The sequence below is a fragment of the Rhododendron vialii genome, chromosome 11a, assembly GCF_030253575.1.
Source record: "Rhododendron vialii isolate Sample 1 chromosome 11a, ASM3025357v1".
NCBI lineage: Eukaryota > Viridiplantae > Streptophyta > Magnoliopsida > Ericales > Ericaceae > Rhododendron > Rhododendron vialii.
Window position 1 is genome coordinate 38964998 of NC_080567.1, and position 20731 is coordinate 38985728.

The 20731-nt window shown below is 39.1% G+C and overlaps 1 protein-coding gene and 1 non-coding gene across 2 annotated transcripts; one reads left to right on the forward strand and one right to left on the reverse strand.

The window, feature by feature from the left end:
• Window positions 1–691: 691 nt before the first annotated feature.
• Window positions 692–14380, reverse strand: LOC131307195 (uncharacterized). The gene is made up of 14 exons (XM_058333604.1): window positions 12698–14380; window positions 12066–12277; window positions 11273–11496; window positions 9649–10396; window positions 9326–9404; window positions 5087–5583; window positions 4789–4924; window positions 3920–4053; window positions 3701–3806; window positions 3465–3550; window positions 3160–3348; window positions 2609–2773; window positions 2401–2514; window positions 692–1165 (listed from the first exon to the last, which is right to left on the reverse strand). Exons 1-14 carry the CDS (start codon window positions 13956–13958, stop codon window positions 911–913), a joined length of 4206 nt encoding a protein of 1401 aa, XP_058189587.1. The 5' UTR covers window positions 13959–14380; the 3' UTR covers window positions 692–910.
• Window positions 14381–20169: 5789 nt separating this feature from the next.
• Window positions 20170–20277, forward strand: LOC131309085 (small nucleolar RNA snoR100). The gene has a single exon (XR_009194755.1). It is a non-coding gene; the product is annotated as a small nucleolar RNA snoR100 (small nucleolar RNA).
• Window positions 20278–20731: the final 454 nt, after the last annotated feature.

Here is a 20731-nt window from a genome sequence, read left to right on the forward strand (position 1 = left end):
GCTTCAAAAAAGTGGTCACAATAGTTCTCGGTCTGAACCGACGACCAGAGAGAAAGAATCCCTAGTTTCTGGGATCTAGAAAACGAACCAGAATGGCTTGAGAATGTAGGCTTCTACTCATCAATAGGTACTGAAGCCGGAGCCGATGAATGGAATGGTTGTAGTGGGGAAGACTCTTTATATAACATGGTTCTGACATCGAATGATTCACCACAAGGTGCCTGAAACTCAATTTTACGGCAGAAGTACATCCAGATTGTCAAAGTTTCATTCTCCGGTGTCCAATTCGCTCGGTGATTTGACTTTCGATTGAGGAACGGGGCTGCCCTAGTGGAGTAGTTCTTAATGATAGTCAAAATTGTCAGATGAATCAACTACTTCCTAGCCAAGAGGACTGCCCTCTCTCTATGTTTTGTCAAGTACCAATTACAATGAAGCTAATCAGCGACTAAACTGCTTCCAATGTGCAGATGCAGTACCAAAGATAATGTTGACTAGAAGAGCATTTTGGCTAAAACGCAAATGACACCCAGAAATATATGCTCAGAGATAGGCCTCTAATTTCGTCTGGAAACAATTGGTGATGAGCAAGGGACATGGTGTGAGGGACGTGTTGCGTAAACATAGCTGAAGAGATCAAGTTGGTTGTTTGTCGTCCCAATTGTAAATTCTTAATATGGATTCATCGAAAAAGCTAAGAAGACTAAAAGATAATAATTTGCCGTCGAAGTTGTGCAAAAAGAAACTTGCCTTAATGCAATGAACATGTATTGTGGGCTTGCGGCTCTATAATACATTTGCAATTGGGATGACAACTTCAACTCCCAACCCAGATTTTACAAACTCCGGGAGGTGTTTAACAGCATGTTTTAGTGAATCAATTTATTCATGATTAAATGGCTCGACATTCTCATGATCCTCTCCCACCCTTTTGCCTCTTCTCTTCAAGTCCAGCAGCTTCATTCATCATGTCAGCGGCATCCTGATGCATGTCCAGCTTGGCAAGGGCCACTGATTGCATGTAAAAGGCTGTTGGCCAGTCTGGATACACATTTTGTGCTTGCATTGCATCTCGAAGAGCAGCATCTGGTTGATCACACAGAAGATAACATAGGCTTCGCCGCGCATAAACAGTCGGGGACACCATTGTTCCTACATCTATAAACTGCACAAAGAACCAAACAAAAGGAACCGCTGACACATCAATCACTGTTCGCTGAAAAACAAACAAATAAAGCAAAAATCTTAAGAGTTGATCTCGTTTTTCCCCTAGGCCCTATCTGTTTGACTGCACCAACAGTGAAGGGGTAAAACCAAAGGCCTTTTTTATGTCTTTTAGATTGAAGGGGAAGGTAGTGAGGAGGGGATTGGGATTGGTAGTTTGGTTGGAGGTAGGAATTATTATACCATGTTTGTTTTCGTAGAGGACTGCGAGGGGATTAATGGGGTATGTGTGGATGGGATTGGAGGTAGGGATGGCAGTACAAACAATTTTTAGAAAAAACAAAAGCTACTAATGCAAGGGAAGACTAATTAAACTTCAATCAGCGGTTTTCCATACCGATGACTGCCTCCTAGCCACTCGCCACCCTCCCTGCTACATCTTCGCACTGCCCCAGCAGCCCCAATTCCTCCCTATCCTTTGCTGTCATATTTGTATTATATGTAGATACACAGATGTACACACAGCGAGAGAGGGGGAGACAGAACACATAAGAGAAGAGAGAGAAACTCACCGCTCAAAGGCTGCAATGGCAGAGATAAATCTGGGATGTTGCGGTGATTTGGTAATGGCAAAGAGATCGGGAATAAAAAATAAAAAATAAAAAAAACCTAGTAGAGTTGGTTGATGGTGTGTGAGAAGAGAACAAAAAATAAATTTTCTAGATTATTAGGAAGGTATATTATGGAGATGTTTGCATTGAGAAAAAAAGAAGAAGTTGTGCATTTAGGTGCTAAAATGATTTCTAATGAACTCTAAAATGCTGTATCATTTAACAGACAAATAAACGCAAACTCCAAACATCAGACTAAATGTCTGCAATTGGTACATTAGGGACCAAAATGGCACCCGCGTTATTCATTGGGGACCTAAAAGGTAAATAAGTTGTTTATGTACAATACATAAAATAACCCTGCACTAAACGGAAAAAGCAAACGGTGTATGGGATGGAGACCGGTGTTTGGGATGGAGACCTATTTAAAAATGAATTCCTGACATGGGATTAGATATTGACAATTGGTAATTTGGTACATTAGGGACCAAAATGACATTCATCTAATACATTTGGGACCAAAAAGGTAAATTAGCCATAGAATATCTAGGTGAAAAGCCACCATCATTGCAACACTTTAAGGGCATGTTTTTAATCAAAGAGCACATATTTTAAGAAGCATTACCTGAGAATAACAATCGATGGCAGCTTTAAAATCCTTGTCACGAAATGCTAAGTCCCCGTGCTTCCTTGCCTCCAACATGTCTCTCATCTGTTGGGTCCATTCTTGGAAAGATAGCTGAACAAAACCACAATCACATGAAAACCCCTCGTAGCATAGAACTTTTAGAGTGAATGGACATGTCAGAGCCCCTCTAGTACAAGTCAATTACCTCATTGGTTCCATAGTCATCCCGATAGTGTGTCATTACCAAGAGTTGATGGATTGCTGTTAGGTCCATCCGTGAGCAAGCCTCCCCCAATGGTGAAAGAGGGCGTTGTGGGGTTGGTGGAGCTTCCTCGTGCTTTGAAATACCAAGCATGACATATGAAGGAACCTAGAACCCAGAATCAAAGTGATCAGATCCTCAAAATGCTGCTACCATTAAACTGTACTCAGCAAATTGAAAATAGAATCTAGAAGGTTGGCAAAGTTATGGCAATATCAACAAAAGGAACCTTCGTGGAGCCGTGGGGATGAGGCACCAAAAAGAAAAAGCGTCAGACAAAGTTCTAGTGTGTGAGGATCATATTCAGTTATGCCACACCACAATTGTGAAGGCAATGATTTGCAGCACAAACCATTTGAAATCACAAATCAGATCTGTGGTGAGTTAAAGATTCTGTCCCCTCCATGACTTAAATTAAAATGCTATTCTTCAACTCCTCCACTTTCACAAAGTGTTAGTTTCAGTACATAAATGCTACCGGCAATATTCCTTACATCGGATTTTGTTTGCAGGGGAGTAAGTGTAGCAACAAGGTCTCTTGTACTAGGCCGTTCTCTAGGTTCATGCTGCAAGCATTGTGACGCAAGACCAACCACCGCGGTTGCTTCTTCGGTAGAGAACTTCCCCTCCAAATGTGAATCCATTACGAGTAAAATGTTCTTGCCACGCATCATGTCAAGAGCCTACAAACATGTAGAGGGAATAATATTTATACTCAAACTTCAATACTCCTAAAAAGTGTTTTGTGAGAAATGTCATGCATAAAAAGAATGCTGTTAAAAGATATAAGTTAACTTACATGACTTGGAGGGATGTGTTTTCCACTTAGCAGGTCCAAAAGAACAGTGCCAAAGCTATACACAACACTTTCAGGGGTGACCCTTCCTACAATATAGCACATGTAGCGGGGTGAGTATGAGTCACAGTGACATAACAAAGATTAGCTAGAGAAACAAGAAACAATTTATCTAACTTAAAAAGAAAAAGTTCCACTGCACTTGTAACTAACTATTGAATATAGAGAAGAAAATTCACCATTACGCAGATACTCTGGAGGCGTGTAGGCAAGATTTGTGCTATAGCTTTTCCCATCCCTGCTATTTTTCATCAAACCGAAACATGAAAGTCGCGGATCACCATCCTACACCATACATCCAGGAATCAGATAATTTCAAACAGAAAGTTGAATAGTACCTTACATGCATGCAAAAACATAAACCGTAAAGCAATATATTTGGAGATGGTTCACAAGACCTCATCAAAAAGGACCCTATAAGCATTCAGGTCGTGGTACAAGGGACGACCTTCAGAGCTGCAATACTCTAAGGCTTCAGCTATATAAAGTGCTACTCTCAAACGCATGGCCCACTCAATGGTCTGATTTTCCCCTGTAGAAACGAATCAATCCCCAAATTAATCTAAAACAAATGGAACTCGTCCACATGCTTCTGATTTTGAAGCTAGAGAGGCATATAGCAATTACATTTAACATGGAAAGAAAGATCAATATCACGTCAGGTACTGATAAATGATAAGATGGAAGCAATAAAAGCTCTGCAACATAAAGCACTGCTTCCGAAATCTTAACACAATTTCAACTATGAAACCGAAATCAAATTCTACAACTGCTTAGATGTAACACACAATTTCATCTATGAAACCAAAATCTGAATGTTGAATATGGCATATGTTTACTAGATTCATTCAGCCCTTGCACACTAATGGACTGAAACAAAGGGCCACCAAGATTCTAAGATCCACAAAACACCGAATACAAATAAATTTTCACCTAAACTTTGCGCTATCCAAAATGATCAACACATAGAAGTACGAGAGTTGGAGATACAAAAAGTAACCATATTTTCAACATATCTCTCCGTTTCTTTCCCCAATCCGCAGCCTTTAGACCACTCATACAATCTCCCTATGTACACTAAACCCAAAATGAAGCAGACGTGAATAAAACTCAAACAACTTCGTCAACGAAGCGTATGGTAATTCATTACTGAAAATTCAACAACTTAAGCGACAAGAACTTAACTTCAATAATCCACAACTGAAGAACATCTTGAAAAGATTAGTCAACAATATAATAGCCCAAATGCAAGAAATCGTGCACATACAGTGAAATAGATGTTTAGCAAGAGTGTCATTGGGCATATACTCGGCAACAACCAATCTCTCATCACCATCACAGCAATACCCTATCAAATTTGCAAGTCTTCGGTTCCGCATCTTCCCCACGCCCCATGCCTCCTCCTAATACCCAGAAATTAAAGAAGTTGCACAAATACACTTAGGCTCCGTTTGGATAGATGTCGATTTCAAATGCAGATACTTAACGGTTAGAAAAGTTTAATAAAAGTACAAGAGGTTTAGCTGAAACTCAGTCCAAGATGGAAACGGTGATTATGAGAGTACCGCAAATTGCTTAGGGTCAGGCCAGGCCAATTTGGCGAATTTCTTGACGGCGATCCAGCGGCGGTTCTGAAGGCGGCCCTTGTAGACGACATTAGGGGCTCTTTGGCCGCCTTCGGAGACGATGTAGTCGGGGCTGAAGTTGTTGGTGGCCGCTTTGAGGTCCGTCAAAGAGAACTCCAAGAAGGACGGGATTCCGATGGCGGTGGCCGCGTCGGGGTGGTGGTTTAAAGGTGGATTTAGGCTCTGGTGTTGGTGCTGTTTATGTCGGTGGTCCTTTTCTGGGTGTGTCTCTGCCAGAAATGACGATTCACAACAGCCCATGGTCTCATTCACTGTCTCAGACTTGTCCTCTATAAGCAATAGGAAGTATTTAAGAGAGAGAGAGAGAGAGAGAGAGATATGGGGTGTTTTTCTTTGCTCTTGCTCTTGCTCTTGCTCTTGCTCAAATCTTTGTCTTTCTTCTCTCCAATAGTTCACACACAGTGAGAACTGAGAATCTTTTCACTACAGTGAGTTGGGTTATACACCATGGAGGGTTATTAAGGGGTTTGTTTCTATTGACAAAAAAATTTATGTATTTTATCATATCGTTTTTATTAATAAAAAGTTATTAACAAAAATTCTTTTTGTTGCGGTAACTCTACTTACAAACTCATCAACAAGTTATTCACTACCGAAAATAACTTGACATTTATCAATAATTTATTTCAAACACCTAATAACTTCTCAACCACAAATAAAAATCTACAAATTTTTCACTACAAGAAATGCCCCTTAACTTATTAACTTATTACTATTGTCTTCACTTAAACAGTTTTTAACTTGCTCTCTGCTATAAATGGGTTGACAAGTTGCATTAGTTTATTTATTTCTTTTTTGAAGGGCTCATTAGTTTAAGGCTTTAAGTTAAGTAACACATGATTCTCTTGGAATGCAACCCCTTTGGAATCTTCATAAAATTGAGAAATAGCAGTAACATACTAGAAAAAGCATAAAATAAGTAAACTAGCGAGGAGATTAACGCATTTTCACTAACAAAGATGTCCTTGTCCCACATACTGCTACTACTACTACTATATTAGGTAATTCCTGCAAGGCAACCTAAAGAAGAAGGGGAGGAGAGGTAAAAATAAGGAGCGATTCATTCACACACTAAAATCTTGTTGGAGAGAAATCCTAGATTCGGGGACTTGGAAGCGCACTTGTTGACCTCCCTCCTGGAGATGTGCTCGGTGGGCACTCTTATATGGTTTGGTTGGTCCCCATTTAGCTCATAAATAAATAAATCAAGCCTATAATAATACTCACTCTTAAAATAAAGCCTCCCTGCTTTGTTACTAATAGTTAGTGCTATTTTAGTTATACTAAATTATTACTAGTATACTCTGACTATGATGCAACCATAGTTGTAAAAAATCTATGATACACGATACGTATCTTACGATTTGTATCGTCTCTTTCGGAGAACGATACGTATCCCATTATGTATCATTTTTGTATAAAAATCCCACGATACGACCGCGTATCCAACGATTTATATGTGTATCCTAATTTTGTACGTATCCTAGATTACTTATTCGCAAAAAGTCGGACTTATTTCAAGATACAGAACCCTAAATGCATTAATCTAAGTCGTTTGATCTAATTATGGCATCTTTCAAACCATTTGATAGAAATTCAACCTCAATGTAAATCTTGTATAAAAGAAAGAACCATACTTCGATTATATTTTGTCTTACTTTTCTTTTCCTAACAAAGAGAACATAAAACCTTAATGCAATAGATCCCACTTGAGAGACTTGAAATTTTGCATCTTAATTTTCTTTAATGTAAGCATAGTCTGTTAGTGTTATTAGGTGTATTTACTTCTTAATTATATTTTAATTATGATTAACTTTGTTGAAACATAAACTAAATTTAGTATTTTGACAAAGCTTCAATTCACAAAACCCAAATATGATAGATATTATCGAAAAAGATATAAAATATCTAGTTTTTAGAAACTCTAAAATATCTAGTTCTAGAAACTCTTGAATATTCTTGTGAAATATCTAGAATTAGAATATTCTTGTGAAATATCTAGAATTAGAATATTCTTGTGAAATATGTAGAGTATTTTTTGTGAGAATTAATCTCATGTGTAATTATCTGGAATAGTACAAATAGGGATGGTTAGAAATTTTGAGTTCAAGTACAATACAAATATTCTCCTTCCCCACTCATGTCTTTCTTCCTCTTCCAAAAATATTGTCCAATTACACAATAGAAACTCATACTCGTCCAGGAAACGTATCTCAAGATACACGATACGTATCTCGATATGAACTATACAAATGAAAAAACGATACATGATACATATCCCGATTTAAAAACATTAGATGCAACAGATTTTGCAATGTGATTGGTTCAGTAGAAAGCCGTTAGAACCAATATGTAGTAGTACTCCCTCCGTCCCTTTTTAAGTGTCCTGCTTCGTAATTCCAACTTATTAAAAAGGCATCATCATTATACATTTCACATCAATTTTTTCCTCCACTTTTCCTACTTACCCATCATCATTACACTTTTACTCACTTACTTTTTAAAAAGAAATCTACTTTTAGGGATAAAATAGACAATACACCAACTTTTACCCACTAATTTTACAAAATGGACACTTATTAAGGGACAGCTCAAAATAAAATACTGAACTCTAAAAAAGGGACGAAGGGAGTAGTAAGATTCCTATTTATCATTGGATACTGCGGCATAATGTGGTTATGTTTGGTACGGAGTACTATATCTTTGCACAAGTAAACTGATTGGAGGCTAGTAATAATAATCTTCAAAAGATGGAGTACTATTTGGATTCACAAAAAGTAATCATAACATCCAACAAGTACCAGATTGGACTAGGACAGCTACTATTTGGAGCCAAGGATAAGGCCAAATGTAATCTCATCTCATCTACTGCTCCATAAGAGCCAAAATCTCAGGAAAATAGTTACCATTTACTAATAAGTATATTTTGAAGCTGCTATAAAAAAAGTTACCCTTTACTATATTATCAAGCTGCTATCAAAGTTTTGAGCACAATATTTCCGGCGTATGTACGTGACATGATAACAATATTTACGTATCTTGAAAATAGCCAAGTGCATTTATTGTTGTTTTCGTACCTACTTAATTAGGAGTATTATCCTTGTGATCAATTTCCATGGAGCCATTTGAGGATAAAAGGAGAAAAAGATGCCCACTCTTCCCACTCACAACCTTGAATTGGTGAAGGGCAAGGGTGCATTTGGTTCCAACAACCAAATGCGCCTTGCTCCAGCCGAACGATTAAGTTTGGAAAACGTAACAATCCTAGCTTATGTATGAGACGACTCAATCTTGATCGAGCGGACCAAGAGCCGGTCTCGAGTAGCTTGAGTTTCTTTGTACATCATAAGTTTAACAAGCCTTGTACTCGTTCGAGTTTGGCTTGAAAGCTTAACGAGCTTCAAAAAATAGTTCAAGCTTAATTCATTTATGTAAGAAAATCAATCTTGAACGAGCTTTCAACGGACAAGCACAAGCTCGAACCCAAGAAGCTTGGCTCATTCATCACCCCTACGTAGTTATCTATGTGACCTCTTTGATCTCACACTAGAGTCTATTGTTTGAATAGGATTCCCTATCCCGTAAATGGAGGATTACTCACAGGTGATATTGGGATAAGATGGACACTTCGACAACGATACAAGCGTGCAATAATTTCACCTCCATTCGTTCTATCACAAACCGGGAATAACATCACTTGATATATATTTGATATCGGAGTAAAGTCGAAATCCATGTAAAGTCCAACACCGCTTGATATAGATTGGTTATCTTAAATGCCTCTGTAATACTATAAAGAAATCCTGTACAATAATCTACTTTCATTTACTAAAGAATTTCTATTTCATATGACCTAATGTTTGGGCATTTCCCATGATAAGTAACTAAAGACCCCAAAACCCAGAGCTTTTATATTCCACCACCAAGCCATTCTTATGCAGAAATTGAGGGCCAATATACCTACCCAAGGGACTCTAAGACAACATGGACCAGCTGATCTTCATTCCTGGATGGATGTCCTGAACCACTTTATGCGCAAAACTGGTTGCATTGCCAAGGATCACCGAATTAGATAGCAAATTGGCAACAATGTTTCATATGCCAAACACGGCCATTTTATCTCCCGTGGATTGCAAATGCACTACAGCTTTTGCATACCCATCTCGGTAACTTGTATAACATCTGCAGGAAGTTTAGACCACAAAACTTTATTATCATCCATAATGCATAGGCCATTCTCCATAGAGACAAGCGCCAATGCAGAGCAGATGTTAGTTGTACCGTAACACCAAGGTCTAGCTCTGGCCTAAAGGCCTAACAGTACACAAATTGGGTAAATCAGCAAGGAACCATTCCATTGCTGAACCACAGCAAGGATTACAGCTTTTAGAACTTTACTCATAACAGGACTGCCCGCTGCACACAATCACCTGGTCAAAAGAGAGAATGCAGTTCCAAATCATACTGACACCCTATGAAACTTCCTCACTCCCACGACCAAGTCTATCCCGTCTATCCTCTTCAATGCGTTTCAACAACTCATCATATGACCTCAAGGAGTTTTCCATGAACCCATCCATGGCCTCAAAAGTACGTAGCAGACTCACCTGCAAACTACCAGTTTTGCTGGTGTCACTCTGATAAACAGCACGTCCGCTTAATGAAATACCGTTGCCATCCCCATAAACAAGAACTATCCTTTTGTCCAATGCCTGAATCTCCTTCTGTATCTTCTGGTCCTCCCTCTCCAACTTCTTCACTTTCCTCTCCATGTCCTTGTTTGCCATCCCCCTATGCTGCATCTCAAGCTTATCCCGCTCCCACAGCTGAAGCACGTTTGTGGCAAAATCTCGCATAGATTCAACGACTTCCTTCTCAGAAATTCTCTCCATTGCTTGTGACCACTGATTACAGATTACAAACACAGGAGGTGCACCTATTCTGCTAGGAGAGAAGGGAATAATGCCATCAGGTGTTTCTTCAGGTACATATAAAAGGCATTTTAGTAGCCAGCTATTTAGTGCTTGGACAAAACCCTTCTGAGCACCAACCCAGTAGAAGAATACTGAAGTCCAATTAAGTAGCTCGTGTTCAAGCTGCAACGTGGCTTCAAGATGTGCATCACTTAGATATTTCTGCAATGCAACAGCATCCAACCGTTTAGCTTGTCCAATAGCTTGGCATTGACTACGATGACATTGAAGCATAGACTTCCACATTCTGGTTAACCTGTTCATTCAGCAAAATCCAGATATCCAACCCTTGAAATGATTGTGGAGCATAAAAAGATACACATAATGATAATAGACAGGCCCCCAACAAGGAGGAAAACAAAAGAGGAAGAATATCACTAATGAAGCAAATCTATTTTCTAGAAGGTGAAATAACACTCATGCACGCAAGAAATTCCTTGAAACATAAAAGTAACAGAAAAAAAAAAAGCAATCAAGAGGACAAGATTGAGCCCAGCCCAGGGAGGGAGCTGGAAACAAATGAAAAGTAACAAACAACCCAAAAACTGTAAGCAAATGCCAAATAGTAAGCTTCCTATAATACTTGGAAGCTATGATGCACCGACACGGACACGGACACCGAAACCGACACCGGGACATGGGAATTCTAAAAAAATGGGGACACAGACACGGCGGGAGACACGCCACGTGTATATTTATTTATTTATATAAATTAATAAATAATTATAGTTTAGCACCCAGAAATTTTAAAAATATTATAATTTGGCCCCAATTTTTTTTAAAATTACAGTTTGACCCCCAATTTTTTTTAAAATTACAATTTGGCCCCCCAATTTTTTTTAAAAAAATTGCAGTTTGGCCCCTACCATGTCCCCATCGGTGTCCCAGCCGTGTCCCCGTGAAAAATTCAAATTAAATTATGGGACACGCCACGTGGCGTGTCCCGTACGTGTCCCCGCGGTGTCCCCGTGTCCGACACTGCGATACCTCGACCTCTAGAGGTGTCGGTGCTTCATAGCTTGGAAGCCATTCAGGAATCAGGAGTGTTATTCTTTATGGTGACGCCGCACAAAAAAATAAATGCAAAATGCTTGCGAGGAGAACATAAAAAACTACTAATAGAATCACATACCCCTGAATGAATTCATTCAATTGTGGCCACAACTCTTCATCCCTCAACTTATTAACCTTCACAGAAATCTTATCAACAACCTGAATCGAAATTCTTATTTTGGTGGAAAGGCTCCTCACTAGAGTTCGTGTTGCATCAATTTTATGAGCCTCAGCACCTTTTTCATCCAAACGCTTCAGCTTATGGCACTTCTTTTCATGGAGCACCCTCAATTTCTCCTCAACCTGTGAAACCATTCCAAAATGAGATGCAAGGGAGGAGAGACTGATGTTTGAAGCACATTTAAAAGCTTCATCTGCACTTGCTTAAGACATGGCATTTTGATGCATTAATATGGGCATGATTATCCGCTTATACTAATACTCTAGGCCAATCCTCTGTTGGTAGCACATATATAGGGGCCACTATGAACAGCTGGTCCTGCCAAATGCCAATGCTGGGTATTGGGAGGAGTGGGCTGGATCCATACCTAAAAACTGAGCATCGGCATTATTTTGCATGAAATGTCATCAATTGGCGACACTATGTACATGCAAAGTATCTACTAGCATTCTAAGTTGGATAAAATCGCCTCCTCAATCTGGAGAAGAAAAGTATTAATCTGGAGTCGAAAAGTATCACATATATAAAAATATAAATCTGACTAGGTCAAGCCATTTCCAAATTGCATATAAACTGCAAGTGCCCACCTGGAAATATTTACAAGGTTGAGAGATTTTGGATTCTACTCCTCAAAGGCATTAAACTAAAGGAACACTTAAAATGAGGAAGATAATAACAGAAATCAACACACCATAACTTCGTCATATAGTTTTTTCTCCCAAAGGTGCAGCTTTTGTAGCGTAGAAGAAAGATTCCCAGATCCTATCAACCTTTCTTCATCAATTTCCAAAAAAGCAGGATCAGCCTTGTCAATAGAGGATGACTCGCCAATTTCAGAAGTAGAAGGGTGTGATGACGCTACTGGCGATGAAGGTGCAACTGCATGCAACATCTTCGAGGAAACTGATTCACACAAGTCCATCAAGTTGAATGTTTAAGGGCAAATGAATGAAACAACATTCAATCATAATAGGCAACTAAGCCATCTCTCTCACTTCACTTGACAAAAAAAGATAATTAACTATGTTACATTACACAGAAAATAAAGATTCAAATTTTTCTTTCTTTCTCTCTTTTATCTTTATTATTATATAAATATGTACAATCCTATCGACAATTCCATTTAGATAAAGTCAGGTCCGGAAACATCCAACATAAACAAAATTAAAGAAGAATTCTTTGCTTTGATTTTGTGTCGGAAGGCATCAATTCAATTAGTAAATTCAAGATCAAAGCAAGAATATGTCATCTACTATTTCGTCACTAAAAAACCAATCAAAAACCAAGTTTCCCAAAAGTTTACTGGGTTATCTGCTTTCTTACCTTGATAGGCAGAATTTTTCTTATGAGAAAATTTCCCAACCTCAAGCATCTTTGCAACCTCATTGCCTGACTCGGAAGCTCGCTCGAATTGAACCTGGATTTCCCTCACAACTTCGGAGTCGTCCTGAGCCTTGAAAGCAGCCACATTACCGCGATCCCCTGACCTCCCCTCCTCATTATCGACAACTCTCTTGTCCACCATATGAACCTCATACTCCCCTGTATCATTTTCCGCTGAAACATCCGGCCTCGTTCGGTAAAGTGAATCCGAATCCCTTTCCTCCGCCACCCCTTTTGCATAATTTCTACTACTATCAACAAATTTCCGCTCCACCTGTACCTCCTTCACCACTTCCTCCTGCTGAAAATCCTCATCTTCCAAATCAGGAATCCCTTCCTCTTCCCTCAACTCCTTCAACCCGCGACTCGAGGTCTGCACATGATAATACTTCTCTAAACTCTCAAAAGGGTTCAAGAAATCCCAACCAGAGTTCCTCGGCGGGGATGGCGGTGGCGGAGGAGGTTTTTTCGAAGTTGAAGCCTCCCCCACTTCTACTGGCCCCACCGGAGCCGGCGGCGCGTAGGAAGAACCATAAGAAGGCGGCGGTGAACCGAAGAAGCCATTAACCCCGGGCCCACTTCCGTAATAACCGTAGCTAGAATAAGAACTATTAGGGTTTTCATTAGGAGGATAGTACGAAGAAGACGACTCGCCCATGTACACAGTCTCTGCGCTCACCGGTCGTTGCTCGTACGACACAGACGGCGTCGCTTTATTCTTCATGTAATTCATGTTGATATTCATACCCATAAAGTCTCCTACTTGATACGAACTTAGTGGTTGGTGGTCTGAATAATTTATATGTAAAGGGGAATTGTTACCAGAGTGGTGGTGGAGAGGAGAATCGGAGCCCGAATCGTCTGAATCGGAATTGTGGAAGTGAAGGTGGGAGCCGGAGTTGGAGTGCGAGTGATGATGATGAATAGCCGTATTACGGTAGGGTGGGGAGTCGTTTTTTTCTTTTCTTTGAGGGGGGAGATTGATAACCGGGGACGGAAGGGGGGCCGTGGAATTGAGGAGGTCCTGGTGATCGAAGAAGCGGAGCAAGGAGAGACCGACGCCTTTAAGGGAGTGGAGATAGGAGAGGTGGGCTTGGGAGAGGGCGTGGCGGTGGTGGATAGCGTCGTGGAGGAAGGCACAGCGGTCACGGCAGAGGGCCACCGCTGGAAGGTCGTCAACCTTAGAGCTTGAACAACCCATTTGTTGTTCTGTGAGTATATGGGGTTATTACTTGAGAAATTGAGGGGACTTTACCGTTAGGTGGGGGTGAGAGATTATCGGGAGATCAAACTAGACATGACCTTGAAACTAGGATTGGAAGTGAGCCAGAGAGAGAGAGAGAGAGAGAGAGAAGGGTGCAGAGCAGAAAGGGGGTCGGCGAATCGTCGGTGTGGAGTAGTATAGTACAGTATTTTTTAGTAATATGTGTGGACGTGTGTGTCTACTGCTGCATAGTTTTGGAGTGGAGTGGGGGGTGGAATTTTGACATTTCACCGGATGTACTAGTTTGTGATTGGTGGGAGAGAGAGAGAGAGAGAGTAGTATTTTGTTTGTTTTTTATACAGGTGAGGAGAGGAGAGGAGAGGAGACGACTCCACTCCACCTCTTGTACTTCTTCTTCTCCGACTCGAGTCTTTGGCAATTCCACCCACGGTGGAACTTTGACGCGTGTTGTGCTGCCCATGTTTCTTTTTTGCTTTTATCTCCTTAACTATTTAAAATATTTCTATTTCGTCCCTTAATTATGAAGACCGCTAGATTTGTACCTAAACTTTTCGATTTCAATCTATTTGGTCTAATCTTAACCGCGGCATAAAAACTTTTACACGGAAATAAGTAGGTAAATTTGACCATCACGCAGCATCCTTCCCTCAAGTTAATGACAAAATTGTCATTTTCACCCCTACACCCATCTGGCGGCAACTTAAGATTGCTTTTCGGAGAGGGGATCGGAATAGAATACTGAGAAATAAACTCACATAATATAAGTATTGAATATTTATGAAAGTGAAAAATATAATCACCAATCAAAGAAAATATCAATGAATAAGAAAGTAGGCTCCATGAATTGGACTAGTATCAATGAATAAGAAAGTGGGTAAATGTTCCACTATGTTAAGGTAGTTGAACAAAATTGAACTCAATAAGGGACAAATGAGTTTCACGAAGGGACAAAAGAGCTGCACGCATGAAGGGCAGATGACTTTAGTTGATGAATGACACTTTTGTCCTTAAATTGGGGGAGGATGGCACTCACATGATCCATTTTTCGTAAAAGAGTTGTGTTGCCCTCATTTATTAGACCAAATAGATTGAGATTAAAAAAAGGTTAGGTATGAAGAAGGCGGGTTTCATAATTTAGGGACGAAGTAGAAAAACTTTGGATAGTTTAGGGAATAAAATTGAAATTAACTCTAAAAAATTTTACTTTGCTTTGGGCGTTTACTGGTTAGAAAAGACCGGGCAAAAAAGTTGCTTATTTGAATTGACTTAAAAAAAAATATATATCTCGGTTATTTTTATTTTTTTTGGAAGAGCAAGAAATGCATATATAATTAAACAGTTTACAATAGAATCAACCGAATATGACTCTACAAAAGGTAATTGAAAGTATCGCTAGCACTATTGCAAAAAAAAAAAGAAAGAAAACTGAAATCCTGTAACTGCTGGTTGCATGGATCCCAGTTGTTTGAATGACTGTTTTTGCCCTTTCATGTTTTATTCTTTAAGAGAATGTTAACGTCTAATAAGTTGGATTAATAGAAATATATACTTGCATATATGGTTGTTGTTGTAGGGAAAATTCCTTGGACTTGCTAAATGGCTTTTGTTGCTAAGCCAAACAAGTGAGCTGTAGCAGTTTTTGCTATTACAAACGAAGCTAGAGTCTCGATCTGGACTTGTGTTCAAGTTAAATTCCAGTGATCGAGACCTTGGTCTTTTTCAAAACAAAAGAAATATTATCCAAACCATGCATCAACTAGTATATAATTTCATCTTCTTAAGAATGTATATCGATCTAACATTTACAATAGCTATTAACGTTTTATTTTACTCTAAGAAGCTCGAACATGATACCTTGACAATTGAGATATCCATAGTTTTAACCAAATGGGATCTATAGTTTTAACTATTGTAAATTTACTGTATTTTTTTTGACAACCACTACTTTGTGTAGTTGGTCAGTCATTGCTTTCCCTTTGTAGAAGGTCTTGGGCTCGAGCCCCACTGAGAGCAGGCCCCCTTTAGGGGATCAGGGCTATGGATAGGGGATCAGGGCTATGGATAGTTTCTGGTCTTCCTGTGCTAACTCTAAGAGCATCCCCATTGTAATAAGCAAATTTGTATGGATAAGCAAATTTAACAACAATACTAAAAAAACACCTCACATTGTAATAAGCAAAGTTACAAGTCTTTTAGCAAATAACCAAATTCTACCCATTCCATAACCAAACTTAACAACTTTTACCAATAACCAAAACTCAATAACCAAATTCAAAACTAAAAAATTAAAAAACACCCCACGTTTTTGGTGTGGTCGGGTGCGTGATTGGAACTCGTTTGCAATTGGACATAGGTGCATTGCATATTGTGGGGTTTTTTTTTTATAGGAATGCAAAAATAACCAATGTGGAGATAAAGTTTGTTAAGTTTGATTATGAACTAAATGGATAATCAAATGCAGACGTAGCACATTTTGATTATCGATTTTGATTATTCCCATTGCGGATGCTCTAACACCCCCACTAACCCTCGCTGATGTATATTGCCGTGGGGAAAAAAAAAATTACTGTATTTTCACCGTAATATAGCCTATAAAAAAGGAAATAAGTTGAGAGTTCTCTTCCTTAAAGAGATTGACTTATCACAGAGCGACCGTGATTCCTTTATTCACGGAGCCGTGTAATCTCGGCCGTCCATTTCGATTTTAGATGGTCCGAATTAACATAAAACTTTTAACGAAAGAAAACGCGCGTGATTCACCTCCGTAAATACTCCGTAACTATTCACGGAAGCTAGATCCGTTAAAAGGATATTCTCTTCCTTAAATACATGCACCTTTTACAGGTGCATGATACAAAGCAAAAGTGCAGAAGTATTACTACTTATGACTCTTGAGTCTCCCAATCACTGCAAGATAAGTGTTCACTGTTCACCTCCTTTAAACCACTACTAAACAAAACCGATCCAGTCATTCATCACCCGCCACTGGAGGGACCAAAAATGTTACACGTACGTTACTGCACTCCGGCATAACTAGTTGATTTATTTAATCCCTTGCCAAAGCTAGAAATAGCAAGAGGAGGATATACTTGAAGGGAAATTATTTTGGAAGTGAGTTTAAAAGTTATTTGGTTTTTTTTTAGGAGAATATGAGGGGGTGAATAATTTACAATTCCGATTTTGCCCATTGATGCAAGGTTAAGGACAAAAAGTGGTGGGGCCAGAGGGCTTTTTTTTTTTAATTATAAAAATTGAAGTCGGATAAGATTTGCACCCGTCCTCCAGGTGTCCAAAATTAATCCTCTTCGAAGGGAATATACATATCTGAGCACCAAAACTTATCCGGCAGTTGAGATGCAAATAAATAAAGGAGATTCACCACCTAGATATTTATATCCGGCTTCTAAATGAGTCCTACCTTTTTGGTAGTCCGGGCTCAAAGCTTATTCACTTTAATAAATCGAGACTTCGTATTTCGGTGGCCCCTGCCCCTCAATACTCAATCACCGGACGCTATAAAAGGAGTTTACTCAGTCAGAGCCCCTAGGGGACTCCTCCTTCATTCAATCACTTTATAGATTTTATTACTAACCTTCGGAGTATTTATAATATATATTATACCAAACAAGCCGCTAAAAGATTGAGTAGAGGTGAAAAATGAAGACTCTAAACAGAGAGTTGAAAATCTTTTACCCCATTTTTTTTTTTCCAAAACTTATTAATGAGTTGAAAATGTGCCCCTTCGCTCCATATTTTGTGAAACTAGAAAGATACTCCTATATATAACATGTGCAATACAAAAAGAGATGCCTCGGCCCCTAAAAGACAAATTAACAAAACATAAAAACACAGATGATGGTGGCCCCTGAATTGCAGTACTCCATATATAACTCATTGATTCTAATTTTTCTGAAAGACGGAGTAAATGAGAATGAGAAAGAAAGGTACCGTGATGGCAACTCGATCCAAATTCATCTAACTTCATTTTCACATGACAAAGACTTTACAAAAACAATAATTGTACTGGTCGGTCATGAAAATTACTCGATGCTCAACGTACACTTAAGAATTAAGAATCACAATTTATATAAGTAGGTGCATGTTCTTTTCAAGTAGTTCAACCCGGCCAGAGATACTGGAATATTGTTTAATTATCAAAAAGGTTTTTGTGGTACAAGTACAGAAGTATATACGTATATACTATAAGTACATTTATCAAAATATTGTTGTAATTAATTAGTGAGCAGGTCAGGAGAGCTTTTTAATTTCTGCATAATTATCAACAATACATATAGATTTAGAGAATATGCATGGTGTAGTACTAGCTAGCTAGCTAGTACCATGCATGCATGCAGGTAGGCTGGCTAGCTAGCTGGGTCCTCCTTTCCTTGGTAGTCAAATGGACACCTAACTAGCTAGTATTATTGCAGTTGTGTTGTGCGGACATGTGACTGCTAGCTGGGTACCTAAACAAACAAATAGTACTCGATCGATCATGCAATGCAATGCAATATACTAGTACTACTATGTCCTGCTGTATGACTGACTTCTGTTAAGATCGATGGTAAAAGTAATTAGTACTACAAAGTGGGAACTGGAGTTTAGCAGTACCCACTACCCATTCACTTTCTCACTGCCTCTGAATCAATTCACAAGGAACCCCTCAGGGGCCGGCCCTGAGATCATACTATTGAGACTCCGTTCCGGAAATTTTCTTAAAAAATAGGTATTTATTTTGCCGCTTCTCATTAAAAAAATAAGAAGGGTTATTCTACAAAATTCAAATAAAAAGTTCTTTTCACATTTTCAAACTCAAAAATAATGTAAATGAAAAAATAATTTAATTTTTTTGCACCGTATTAAAGATCTCAATGAGATCTATCAAACAAGATCCATAGTAATAGGAAAATTATTTGTGTAAACACGTGATTTTTGAGCTTGAAGTTGCCTTATACAAAAAATAAGACTGTTGCTATGATAATGGGCACCGGCGGAGGGAAATCGTACCGGAGGCCACGCCGGGCCATCTCCGGCCACCGGACGGCCGATCCGAGCCGTCCAAATATTTAAAAAAAAAAAAACCAAGGGGCCGATCGCGGGAATCAACGGCATCCGAGGTGTGTAGGGTGCTTGATTCGAGCACCCCTTTTTCCGTGTATATATGATCAAGCACCCTACACGGAAAAGGGGTGCTCGGATCAAGCACCCTACACACCTCGGATGCCTTAGATTCCCACTTACGCCCCCTCATTTTTTTTTTTATAGAATTTTTGGACGGCTCGGATCGGCAGTCCGGTGGCCGAAGACGGCCCGGTGCGGCTGCCGGTACGATTTCCCTCCCCGGCAGGTCGGTACGTATATAAATTCTTCCAAAATAAGTACCAGCTTTCTTATTTTTCAAAACAAGCCTTTTTATTATACAAAAAATAAGTTCTTATTGTATTTCTGGAACACAGTCTACTCCTACCTACTAGTATTCAGCTTGGGTTTGGGTTTGGGAGCAAATTGCCCGGCCATGTACTATTGCAGATCGACTTGTTGCCTGCCTTTCCTAGAAAGAAGGAATGCATGTTAGGTATGGGCCCAGGGGGCCACTTTGAGGGACTGCCTCTGCCTTTCTGCTGTGCTGGAGTACCCTATATAGTACTCCGTTGTTGTTCCAATATTAAACATGGACCCTATCCCTATGTAATTAAACATGGATCGATGCACCCTCCGGTTACCAATTGTTTTCTAATATTAACCACTCATTGTGGAATTCGTGAACTTAAGTGAAACCTAACCCAACAACATTAAATTAATCACTCGATTCACTCCTGAGTCAATTTGTCTTTAACTTATGTTATGAGAGAACGCTGCTACCCCCAACAAATTACGTCTCGGAACGAAACATTCCATAAACATGGTTCTTTTCTATTCCAAATTTTTCACCCAAATTTTTCTCAAAAATTTAAATTTTTATTGATTAATTTAAAAGTCTAAAGAGAATGAAATTAAGAAATTTGGTGAGAGAAAATGTAAAAATTCGGTCATTATGTTTCTAGAATTGTATTTTGCTTGAATAATTTGAAAAATAAGTACTTAATTTTACTAGATGTTTATCCCTTGGAAGGGTAAGTGTGGATTTTGTTATTTATACTGTAGAAGCTACACTTGTATCTGTGTGCATACCGATACTCTGGACTATCAATGAAGAAAGTATAGTAATATGCACAAAAATTTAATTGGGTCTCTAGACTTGCCTTTTTTGATGCTATTTGGTTTTGATTTGGAAGTATGGTTCTGCAGCAAAATAGGTATAGGGGGGCCACTGTTTCAGTGAAATTTTGAGAGTAGTCACTTTGTGCATATTGCCAAAAGATTAGGTCTGTCTCCAATCCTCCTCCTTCCATGCCCCCAATGATTGGAAACTATATGGGTTCTGTTATTGTTGTTGTTAAGAAGCTACCCTTGCATTCCATACTTTAGACATGTAGCATATTACATACCCATTCCCGTTCCTCTGACAAGTAGGATCCGCGTTTTTGGTAACATAGGTCCTAACACTTTTCACGAAATGAAACTCATGAGTCATGAACTCGATCCTACTAAAATATAAAAATGGAGGTCAAAATCAGGACCTTTGGCATTTATCACGGTTCCCAACTTTCCATAGTCAAAATTCAAATCCCTACAAGTAAATAAGCTAGGTTGAACGATAAAGCAACAAGAAACCAAATAAACGTGCATGCACATTCACTCGTCAAAAA

Coding starts and splice junctions, on each gene's coding strand:
- LOC131307195 (XM_058333604.1), bottom strand. CDS start 13,958: ATGGGTTGTTCAAGCTCTAAGGTTGACGACCTTCCAGCGGTGGCCCTC. Junction 11,497..12,065: donor AACTATATGACGAAGTTATG/GTGTGTTGATTT, acceptor ATGGTTTCACAG/GTTGAGGAGAAATTGAGGGT. Junction 2,774..3,159: donor CCCTGCAAACAAAATCCGAT/GTAAGGAATATT, acceptor TCTGGGTTCTAG/GTTCCTTCATATGTCATGCT.